Raw genomic sequence first — 12,285 nt, forward strand, 5'->3', positions numbered from 1 at the left:
TTCCAAATAGTCACTACCCTCTACGTGAAAACATTCCCTCATTTCAGTCTGATATGACTCACCTTTATTCTAAAACTGTGTTCCTTGGTTCCGGCACACTACCAGGGAAACATCATTTTTGTTTTACATATCCTTATTTTTATAAATAAACCATCCAAAGTCTTCACTTAGAATCCAGGCAGAGCATCCTCTGTACCATACTTGTGAGCTCTCAGTTAGAGTTTGTCTTACAAACTCTCAGGAAACCAACTCCTTTACCGACAAACTCCTGAGCTCAGAAATGAGACAAGAATGCCTTGCAAGTATTTTTGACAATAGAAACGTTTTCTGAGTCTCTGCTGTTCACTTTCACTGGGCACTCCTTGATGGTCACTCTAGAAACTTGACACCATCCAGGACAAAGGAGCCCGCTTGATTGGCACCACATCCACAATTACCACTCCCTCCACCACCAGCGCTCAGCAGCAGCAGTGTGTACCATCTATAAAATGCACAGCAGAACTTCTTCAATGGTCATTAGACAGCACATTCTGAACTCACTTCCATCTAGAAGGACACAGGCAGCAGATACATGGGAAGACCACCACCTCCAAATCTCACCATTCTGACTTAGCAGTATATCTCCATTCCTGTTGTTGGGTCAAAATCCTAGAATTCCCTCCCTAAGGGCACGTGGACAGCAACGATTCAAGAAGGCAGCTCACCACCACCTTCTGAAGGACAGCTAGGGATGGGCAATAAATGTTGGCCCAGCCAATGATGCCCATATCCCAGACGTGAATAGAAAAGAATATTCAAACAGACATTAATTGACCCTCAGTTACAAATACCATGAAATGACAACACAGTAAATGATTAGATTACTTACAGTGTGGAAACAGGCCCTTCGGCCCAACAAGTTCATACCGACCCTCTGAAGAGTAACCCACCCAGACCCATTCCCTCTGAATGATGCACCTAACACGATGGGCAATCTAGCTTGGCCAATTCACCTAACCTGCACATCTTTGGACTGTGGGAGGAAATCGGAGCACCCGGAGGAAACCCACGCAGACACGGGGAGAATGTACAAACTCCAGACAGACAGTCACCCAAGGCTGGAATCGAACCTGGGACCCTGGTGCTGTGAGGCAGCAATGCTAACCACTGAGCCACTGATTAGGATAGGAAAGCAAACTGAAGGGACTGGATGGCCCACCCCAGCTCCAATATTCTCTGTCACTATGGTAGAACCTCAAGGAACAGTAGAGGTGAATAACATTGATTCTCTCAGAGGGGTTGACAGTCTGAGAGTCTCTCTTCCTCAAAAGGTAGTGGATGCAGAATTTTTAAATATTTTTAAGGCAGACTTCAATAGATTCTTGGAAGAAAGGGAGGACTACTGATGCTAGAGATCAGAGTCAAAACGTGTGGCACTGGAAAAGCACAGCCGGTCAGGCAGCATCTGAGGAGCAGAACAGTCGACATTTCAGGCATAAGCTCTTCATCAGGAATGAGGGGCTTATGCACGAAACATCGACTCTCCTGCTCCTCGGATACTGCCTGACCGGCTGTGCTTTTCCAGCGCCACACGTTTCGACTTCAATAGATTCTTGATGGACCAAGCGGATGAAAGCTTGTCGGGGGTGTGCAGGAATAGAGAAGTTGATAGACTTCTGCTTACTGGTGACATCAATGGATACAGGATAGTATGGGAAAATGATGATGAAGTAGATGGATCAGTCATGTTCTAGAATGGCAATGAAAGGCCTAGGTTCAGGCCTAGGTCCAGCTCCTAGGTTCTTACATCCTAATGTGCAACATGTTACCTCATGGTACAGCACAGGTGAAGGACACCTATGCATAAAACTGCTGAAGTGCCTGAGGGGAAAGTAATAGAGGAATAGGAGTGAGATAAGGTGGGGAGGGTGTTGCATGGCACATAACTAATGAGATAGAGATATTGGGCCACGTGGCCTGAACTTCATTCAGTACAATTATCTGTATGACTACCTCAAGTCTTTTGAGTTCAGTAATGATGATTGTATGTTTGTTTGTTCTACATGTTAAAGAAAAAAGAAATCCTGGTTGGAGAGCATCCCTGACCCAGCAAAGAGCAAGCTTTTCCTCAAACACAGCCAGGTAACAGCACTTCACTTGAAAGCAGTTGCTGGCAATCTATCCATGATCTAGGATGAGGAAATGGGGGTGAATGGTCCATTCCAGACCCTATGTGGGCCGTTCACAACACAGAAGGTGCTGGGGAAACTCAACAGGCCTGGCTGCAGCTGTTGGCAGAGTCAATGTTTCAAGTCACAAATTTCAGATGTCTGGTCAGCATGGGCGAGTTGGACCGAAGGGTCTGCATCTGTGCTGTCCATCTCCACGACTCTATGATTCTGAGTCCAGTGGCTTCTTTCCAAACTGGAGATGTTCTGGACATGTTCTGAAGGAGACTCATGTTGGAGTGGAAATGTTAATTCTGTTTCCCTCGCTGCAAATGCTGACAGACAAATACTGTTTCATTCTTATGGTGTGACCTAGAGTCATGGAGTTGTACAGCACGGGAACAGATCCTTCAGTCCAACTCATCCATGCTGACCAGATATCCTATATAAAACTAGTCCCATTTGCCAGCACTTGGCCCATATCCATCTCAACCCTTCCAATTCATATACCCATCCAGATGCCTTTTAAATGTTGCAATTGTACCAGATTCCACCACTTCATCTGGTAGCTCGTTCCATCCTCTGTGTGGAAAAGTTGCCTCTTAGGTGCATTTTATATCTTTCCCCTCTCATCCTAAACCTATGCCCTCTAGTTCTGGACTCCCCCATCCCAGGGAAAAGGCCTTGTCTATTTACCCTATCCATGCCTGTCATGATTTTATAAACGTCTATAAGGTCACAGCATCCGCCTATTCAGCCTCTCCCTATAGCTCATACCCTCTAACCCTGGCAACAGAAACCTTTTCTGAGCACCTTCAAGTTTCACAACATTCTTCCTATAAATGGGAGACCAGGATTGACCTTGATTGGTTTGGTTTGTAATTCACTCATGTGACTTGGGCATTGTTGGCTGGCCAGTATTTATCACCCGTCTCTAGCACCCTTGAACAGAGTGGCTTGCTAAGCCCCTTAAGAGGCCAATTAAGAGTCAATCATATTGATGTCGGTCTGGAGTCACATGGAGGCCAGACTATGTAAGGATGGCAGTTTCCTTCCCTGAAGGACATTAGTGAACCAGATACATTTTCCAACATCAACAATGGTTTCTTAGTCATCATTGGATTTTTAATTCCAGATTTCATTTTCACTGAATTCAAATTCCACCATCTGCCATGGAAGGAATCGAACATGGGTTCCCAGAACATTTTTGGATACAGTCTAGTGATAATACTCTTGGGGCATTTATGATATAAAGCTATGAGTCATTCACATTCTGTACCTTGTGCTAGAGCCTGATCTGTTTCATGTATTTAAAATGCTTGCACGTCCTATTCATTCATCCGACACATTTTCCAGTTTGCGTAGTCAATATACTTAGATCCTGTAATCTAATGATTATGGGGAAACCTCTTAATTTAAAGGTTTAGAATTAGAATCATTGGCAATCGTTCAATTGGGGAATTTCTTCCAGTTAATTAAATAAACCTAAAACAGTCTGGTATCCCTAGTAGCGACAATGACGCGATCAGATTGTCGTGAAGATCCATTTGGTTCACATTTGTCCTTTAATGAAGGAAATTTCCCATCCATGTGGAGTTTTCCTTACATGGGTATTGAGGTCCATGGCTGTGGAGTTGATTGGTAGCTACCCAATAGAATAGGACGCTGGTATTTCAAGAGAGTGGGTCACCCCCACCTTCTCAAGGGAGGTTAGGAATTGACAATACGAGTTGGCCTTGTCAGTGACATCTCATGAAAGAATGTCTCAAAAACAATTGATAATCTTCCCTAACCCACACTTTTTAAAATTTGTTCATGAGACGTGTGTGTCACAGGCCAGGCCAGCATTTATTGTCCATTCCTCATTGTCCATGGGGCAGTTGAGAGTCACCCACATTGCTGTGGGTCTGGAGTCATATGTAGGCCAGACTGGGTAAGGACGGCAGACTTCCTTCCCTAAAAGATATCAGAGAACCCAATGGGTTTATGACAGCAATTGACATTACAGTAGCATTTACTTTTTTAAAAGTTTCAGATTTTCGATGTTAATATCTGCTGCAGTGTGGATTTGAACCCATAAGCCTAGAGCATTATCCTAGGGTTGCTTGCTGAGTGACATTGCCACTACGCCATCTCCCCAACAGTAGCATCATGAACACCAATTGTATCATTCCCAATGCTGTCAACTGACTTGCTCCTGTAAGTGAGAAACACCACTAGGTTTCGAAGGATCTAACTTGCTCAGGACGCGTGGGAACACTGTGATTTATTATCTGCACCGTGTCACGTTGGCAGACCCCAATGGCACATTGGCAGCACCAGCTCAGTCAGTCGGGATCTCGTTCCTTTTGACTCTCTGATGGATTGTATTTGTTATCTATCCACATTGCCCTGAACCCATTGGCTGACAAGTCTATTTCAGAGGGCAGTTCAGAGCCAACCACATTGCTATGGGTCTGGAGTCACATGTCAACCACACCAGGTGAGGCTGGCAGATTTCTTTTCCTAAAGGACATTGGCGAACTGAATGGATATTTAATGAGAATTGATAATAGTGTCTTGGCCAATGACAACAGTTTTCAATTCCATATTTTATTAATTGAATTTAAACTTGACCAGCTATCAGAGTGTGACTTGGATCCATGTTCCTCTAGAGTATTAGTCTGCATTGTCGGATTGCTAGGGCAGTGAGATAGCCCATCCCCCATTGCCTCCCTGTGCTGATCTGTATCTGTTTCCTTCTCCTTCCAGAGAGGCATTCTGGGATATGTGGTCCCCCTGGAAGAAGGCAACATCTGTCAAGTGGTACCTGATGAAACAGGAGATACAAATCCTCAGGTCATTTCTAAGTAAGTCCTCTTCTTTAATACAGGGCTCCTGCTATGGCTTTGCGTTCATTCGTTCACTGGGAATTAGTACAAGGGACAGATCACATTAGATATACACCACTCCCACTGTCCCCTCCCCACTAAGATGTCATTCTCACTGAACCAGTGAGAATGTCAAGGTGAGTAGATTGAGGTCTGTGGATCTCCCCTCCATATGGCTTCTTGTGGGATCACGGCAGTGAACCTGGGTATGCTAGGACACCTCACTCTGCTATGCTATTCTTCCTGATCGATTGTTCTTAGCTTGGGGTACAGGGCTGAAAAATGTGTTGCTGGAAAAGCGCAGCAGGTCAGGCAGCATCCAAGGAGCAGGAGAATCGACGTTTCGGGCATAAGCCCTTCATCGGGAATCTTGGGGTACAGGGCACAGTTTCAAAGTCTGCAGCTGGCACTAAACTCGGAAGATTTGTAAACTGTGGAGGAGGGCAATGTGGGATCACCGACACATCGGTGGAGTGGGCGGATAAGTGGCAGATGAGATTCAATGCAGAGAAATGGGAGGTGATGCATTTTGATAGGAAAAGCATTGAAAGACAATATAATTGTGGAATTACTAGAAGGTGGAAGCAGGCCATTCGGTCCACACCGACTCTCTGAGGACCATCCCTGTAATCCCACATATCTCATGGTGAATCCTCCTAGCCAACACATCCCTAGATACCATCGGGCAATTTAGCATGGCCAGTCCACCTAAGCTGCACATCTCTGGGCTGTAGGAGGGAACTGGAGCAGCCGGAGGAAACCCACGCAGACATACAGGGAGAATGTGCAAACTCCACACAAACAATTGGGAATGAACCCGGATCCCTGGTGTTGTGAGGCAGCAGTATTAACCACTAAGCCAGCACTAAAGGGAGTGCAGGAGCAGAGGATGTATATGCATACAGATCGTTAATGGTGGTATGACTGGTGGAGAGAGCAGTTAATAAAGCAAGCTGTACTCTCAGTGTCGTAATAGAGTTAAAAATCACAAAACAGCAGGTTATAGACCAACAGGTTTATTTGGAAGCACTAGTTTTCAGAGCACTGATGACCACCTGATGAAGGGGCGGCGTTCCGAAAGCTAGTGCTTCCAAATAAACCTGTTGGTCTATAACCTGGTGTTGTGAGATTTTTAACTTTGTCCACCCCAGCCCAACACCTGCATCTCCACATCATGACTTCAGCAGGTGGAGCAGGATCATAAGACACAGAATTTATAGCAAAAGATGACAGTGTCACGCAACTGAAACGATATATTGAACAAACCTAGAATGCTGCTAGATTTGTAACAGAGGCAGAGAGTACAAGCAGTTGATGTTGGATTCATACAAGACACTTGTTAGATCTCAACTGAGGTACTGTCTACAATGCGAAATATGTAATTACATTGGAGAGAGAGAGCGAGAGAGAGAGAGAGAGAGATTGCAGAAGAGAATTACAAAGATGGTTCCTGGAGTGAGAAGGTTCAGTCATGGAGATAGATTAAAGGTGTTCAGATTGTTCTCCTTAGAGTGAAGGCGGCTGGAGAGGTCATCTGACAGAGGCTTTCAAAATCATGAGCGGGGCTGGGAGGAGCAGATAGAGATTAGCTGTTCCCAATTCAAAATGAGAGAGGCATAGATTTTAAAGTGATCTGCAAAGGATGATGCGAGAACAAACACATTCTCGGGAGGGCAGGAGAGACTAAATGGCAAAGGCATTATGGAAGAAAAGGCAAAGTGTGTTGGGGACAGTTGTCAAATGCCTTTTGATTGAACTTGACTCATCTTTGATTCTGAGATCTAAGCCAGGTTGTGAGAGCAGAGCTATTTTATCTTACTTAGACCAGCTCTAACCCTGAGCATGGTCCTCAGCTGATTATTCACTAACATTTGCAGAAATGAACGCAGCATCAGAGCTCAGCCAGAAGACACACTCGATGTCTGAGCCTCAATGTTACTTGTTCAATGTCGTAGTTCTTAAAGGTAACTTTTACAGATGCAGAGCTCACTCAGCAACAACAACTCCATGGCATTTACATAGCACCATTCATGTGGTTACACATTGCAAGGGAGCAAAACTCGGCAAAAGGTGACACCAAGCCACATGAGGAGATATGACCAAAAACATCCACAGAGAGGTCAGTTTTGAGTAGCATCTATATGGGTGGGGGGGAAGGTGGGAGTGAGGAGGGGTAGAGAGATACAGGAACTTAGGACAGGGAATTCCAAAGCTTCAGAAGAAAGAAGGACTTGCATTCATGTAGCGCCTTTCACAACCAGCAAATGTCTCAAAGCACCTTACAGCCAATGAAGTCCTTCCAAAACAGTCTAGATGGCAACATAGGGAACACAACTGTCAACAAACCTGCAGCAAAGAGCAGGCAGGCAGTTTGTGGGTCGAGGGATACATTTTGGAGAGAACTCCCCCGATCCCCCTTGAAATAATTCTTCGGGTACTTTACATCTCAACCACAAGAGGGCACATGCAGCAGTGCCGCACTCCCTCAGTAGTCTCCATGAGGGAAGCTTGTCATTTAAAGGTAAGGTTAAACTCAGCTGGCATTTCAAAACCCGAGTTGTGAACAACAGAGCATAGGGGAATGAGCTTCTCAAGAAGGCGGAGACTGACATTGTCATGCACTTCACAACTGGCCCCTGTGTTCAAACGAATGGGCAGACAGTGACAGGTGCATGTATTTGTAAAACTTGCCCTTGTGCGTGATCCGACTGTATTTAAGTCTCAGGAATTAACAGCAGTCTTGTAACCTTTTACTTTGCTCCTATAACAGGGAGGAAGCAGCATCTGTCCAGATGAAAAGGCAGAAAGCCATCTCGTCCCCTCTGCTGACTCAAGGTCAAGTTGGCCAAGAGCAATTGTATCCTGCAATTGAAGCCGACGCACCTTCTGGCGAAGGCTTTCCTAACCCTCTGATGTTACCGAGTGACCCGGCAGATTACGATGGCCCGTATTTGTTCAATTACCAAGCGATACCTTCAGGGCCTGAGTTCCATTCAGAATTGAATCACGGATGCAAGAAAGGTTTCGAGTGTGTCATGGGGGCTCCTGGATATGTGAAACTCCCAGAGGACCCCTCTGAAAGGCCACATTTGGAGCAGGCAAATGACGGACCAACACTGCCTTCACCATCTTCTGCTTATGTTCTCAACACTCCACAACCCAACCCAGACATGCCGAGTTCAGTTGGTCATCATGTTGGCGCTGACCAAGCCACAGACACGGGTTTGAGTCAAAGGGAGTTGGGACAGCAACCGCCCATTTCCAGTTACGTCCTGTGCCCCCTAGCGACCAGCGCCGGCCCAACATCCCCAGGAGACGCTCACTCTGGCTACGTTCATGACAATGGTCATTCCGGTTCAAGCCAGGCCCTTCCGTGGCTGGACGCCATTGCATACCCGCTGGCCAGTCAGCAGCCAACAGGCCCTGATGGGGGGTCAGAGACGTGGCGCTCTATTCCCACGGCGGGTGATGAAACCACTTGGGGATCATGGGGCTGCCCCGAAAACTCTCTGGAAAATCCCGCAGTCGCATCTTGGCAGCCGCCTGACAATGTTAACTACGTGTGCATTCCACCCAACGATCAAACAGGGCCCTCGCCCGTTCCTCCCGAGCAGGGCCCAGGTGAAAATCCGAGTCTGTCAAGTGACCACCAACAGGGCGTAGACTTTATTCGGGCAGCTGCCATTAACAACGGCCTGGACTTTAATTCTCCATCGAAGCACCAAGATGACCCACAGAAACCTTCATCCAAAGAGGATGCACTGTCACTTACTAACGAGGCTCCCAATGTAATCCTTTACCAACAAGGAGGTAAACCACTAATCCTGAAGCAAATTGGGGATTATTGCTTCATTCCAGGATCCCGTCCAACAAATCCAAAAGAATCCAACAAATGCTGCCCAGCGATGGATAATGAGCCAGATAAAAAACCCTCTGTTTGGCACGAGGGTTCCAATGCAATGCCTTCATTTCATTCTCCCAAAATTACAAGCAACAAGATGGGTCCACCTCAGTCTACACCTCCATGTTTCTTCAAGAACCATCTTGAGGAAACAGTTGCGTAGCATTTACTGAATGAAAGGGGAGCTGCAGCAGTTTCAGGCAGCCACCAGAACTAGTGGCCCCGCAGAGCCAGCACAAGCACCGATGGGCTGAGTGGCCACTTCCCGTGCTGGATCCATCTACCATTCTCTGATGCTAACTCCGTTCGACCACGTCAAAGCAGATATGCTCAGGCGTCCTACATTTTCTCATCTTCCTTCTCCAAAAGGCTCTGGTCAGGAACTGTCTGGACCGACACGCTAATCTTACCTGTTGTTAGCTCAATACCCAGTTTATCAGCATCAGGGGTCCATGGATGGTCATTTCTGACACTCTGCTGGTGATAACAACCAAACATTTACATTTTACCTGCCTTATGTGAAATCTTGTGTGAGTTTTATCTCCCAACAAGCTAGTTGGACAAAAATGGCATTGACCATCAATCAGAAGCCAAGGAATTGATGTCATGCTCAGCAATGAACAAGCGCCCAAGATGGTTATTGTCTTCACTTGGCTGAGAGTTTGCCAATCAAGGGCATCTCCTTGATTTTCAAAGCCCGCCCTTCCGAAAGAAGAGAGGCCGTGGAGGAAAGGAAATGGTTGGCAAAGTCTTTCCTCACAAGTTGAAACGATGGAGGCAGCTGGGAAGCGACAAATCAGCCAAAATAAAGAAGTGAAGTGGAGCTATAATGGATGCCATCTCCTACAGGCAATCTAAAAGAAACTATTTATCTAGCAACTTCCATCACCTCAGGGTGTACCAGAGTATTTCCCATCCAGTAGAGTACTTCATGAAGTGTTGGCGTCATCGTCACGTACTTGTTTGGCTCAGTTGGCAGGGCAACTGCAGGATGATGCCAATCAATTCCTGCAGTGGCTGAGGTTGCCACAAAGGCTTTGCCATCTCAAGATTGCCAACAATGGCGTTCAGCAGGTTAAACCTGCCATCGTTCCTCTCTCTCTCTCTCTCTCTCTCTCTATTGAGAGAGCAGCTAATGGTCATTGTAAGCATTCCAGGCAAGAAACATGGCAGCTAATCTCCACACAATAAACTCTCGCAGGCAGCAATGTGATAGATAGATAAATCTGCTTTTAAGGTTATGGATTGAGGGATGAGTCTTGGCCAAGACACCAAAGAGAATTCCTCATGAAAATAACACCAAGTGACCTTGACCATCTATCTCAGAGGCTAAGAGACAGCACCGCCAAACAGTGTACTTTCTCTGCTCCAGAGATTTGCAGTCCTTGGACTTCTGTCTCTGAAGTGAGAGTTTTTAGGGGAGGAAGTACAGGGAAACAATGGTTCTACAAATGGCCTTAAACAGATTGAAATTGTGAGGTCTCACGGTTTTTGGTAGACACTAAACTATCTGATAAATAAGGAGAAAGTGTTTCTAGTGGCAGGAAGATTAGTCATACAGGAATTGCTGTGTTATGGAATACTGGAAACATGAGGGCATCAAGTTCAGTAATAACTTTCAAAAGGGAGTTGGATAAATACGTAAATGGGAAAGGGGTGAAAGGGGAAAGATGAAGAGTGTGGAAGCTTATTCTTCCATGGGGTGAGGGCACCACTGCCAAGATTTGTTGCCCATTTCATGACTTCCCTTGAACTACAGACAGTCAGGAGTCATAGAAACATAAAACCCAGCAGCAGAAGTAGGCCATTCGGCCCTTCGAGCCTACTCTGCCAGTCAGTAAGATCAGGGCTGATCCTCTATCCCAATGCTTTATCCCAATCGCCCTCACTGTCTTTAATATCAACGGAATCAAAGGGTCAATGCTACTGCTGTGGGTCTGGATTCAAATGTAGGCCAGACTGGGTAAAGATGGCAGATTTCCTTCCCTGAAGGACATTGATGCAATAGTTGGGTCTTTATGACAATTTATGATTATTATCACGCTTACAGTTATTGAGACTAGCACTTAATTCCAGATGTATTAATTGAATGTGAATTTCATGAGCTTGGTTAAACTTTGCCTCTGACTTATTTGAGACATTAATAAAGTTTGTACTGTACATATATTTAATGATGGAACCTTGATTCCTACATATTTTTGGGGATGGTTAAAAGAAATGTTAACTTACAGATTTTTGCAGTGTTGAATGCTGTGGTGCAGTTTTAAAGGGTTTTAATAAAAAATAGGCGCGAATTGAGATTGACGTCCGGATAACTTTTTTTGGGGTTTCAGTGTGTCTGGCATTAGCAGTAAACGGAAGGAAAATTCTGTGATACTGGAATAAAGGTCTGTAGGCATCAGGGTGCGAATGAATAACATTCTTAGAACATAGAATAGTACAGGCCCTTCAGCCCTCGATGTTGTACAAACCTTTTATCCTACTCTAAGATCAGACTAACCTATATAACCTACATTGTACTATCTTCCATGTGCCTATCCAAGAGTCACTTAAATGTCCCTAATATATCTGACTCTACTACCACCACGGGCAGTGCATTCCACACACCCACCATTCTCTGAGGAAAGAACCTACCTCTGACATCTCCCCTAAATCTTCCTCCAATTAACTTAAAATCATGTCCCCTTGTGATAGACATATCCAGCCTTAGAAAAAGTCTCTGGCTATCCACTGTATCTCTGCCTCTCATCATCTTGTACACCTCTTTCAAGTCACCTCGCATCCTTCTTCGCTCCAATGAGAAAAGCCCTAGCTCCCTCAACCTTTCTTCATAAGACATGCACTCCAGTCCAGGCAGCATCCTGGTAAATCTCCTCTGCACTTGTGTAGAGGCCGTATGTACTCCCATTGATCAAGAATTAGAGTCATACAGCATGGAAACAGACCCTTCGGTCCAACCTGTCCATACCGACCAGATATCCCAACCCAATCTATTCCCACCTGCCAGCACCCGGCCCATATCACTCCAAACCCTTCCTATTCATATATCCATCCAAATGCCTCTTAAATGTTGCAATTGTACCAACCTCCACCACTTCCTCTGGCAGCTCATACCATACACATACCACCGTCTGCATGAAAACGTTGCCCCTTAGGTCTCTTATCTATCTTTCCCCTCTCACCCTAAACCTATGCCCTCTAGTTCTGGACTCCCCAACCTCAGGGAAAAGACTTTGTCTATTTATCCTATCCATGCCCCTCATAATTTTGTAAACCTCTATAAGGTCACCTCTCAGCCTCCGATACTCCAGAGAAAACAGCCCCAGCCTGTTCAACCTCTCCCTATAGCTCAAATCCTCCAACCCTG

The 12,285-nt window shown here is 45.6% G+C and overlaps 1 protein-coding gene across 2 annotated transcripts in view; it reads left to right on the plus strand.

Moving 5' to 3' along the window:
* LOC122542253 (cytokine receptor common subunit beta-like) overlaps positions 1 to 11,216 on the plus strand; it is a 61,242-nt gene extending 50,026 nt beyond the window's left edge. For both annotated transcript variants that reach the window (XM_043679795.1, XM_043679796.1), the window contains exons 12-14: positions 2,052 to 2,121; positions 4,899 to 4,996; positions 7,788 to 11,216. In XM_043679795.1, coding sequence (XP_043535730.1) covers positions 2,052 to 2,121; positions 4,899 to 4,996; positions 7,788 to 9,081 — 1,462 coding nt within the window. In that variant the 3' untranslated portion in view covers positions 9,082 to 11,216. The remainder of the gene's footprint in view (positions 1 to 2,051; positions 2,122 to 4,898; positions 4,997 to 7,787) is intronic.
* Positions 11,217 to 12,285: the final 1,069 nt, after the last annotated feature.

The sequence above is a fragment of the Chiloscyllium plagiosum genome, chromosome 39, assembly GCF_004010195.1.
Source record: "Chiloscyllium plagiosum isolate BGI_BamShark_2017 chromosome 39, ASM401019v2, whole genome shotgun sequence".
Taxonomy (NCBI): domain Eukaryota; kingdom Metazoa; phylum Chordata; class Chondrichthyes; order Orectolobiformes; family Hemiscylliidae; genus Chiloscyllium; species Chiloscyllium plagiosum.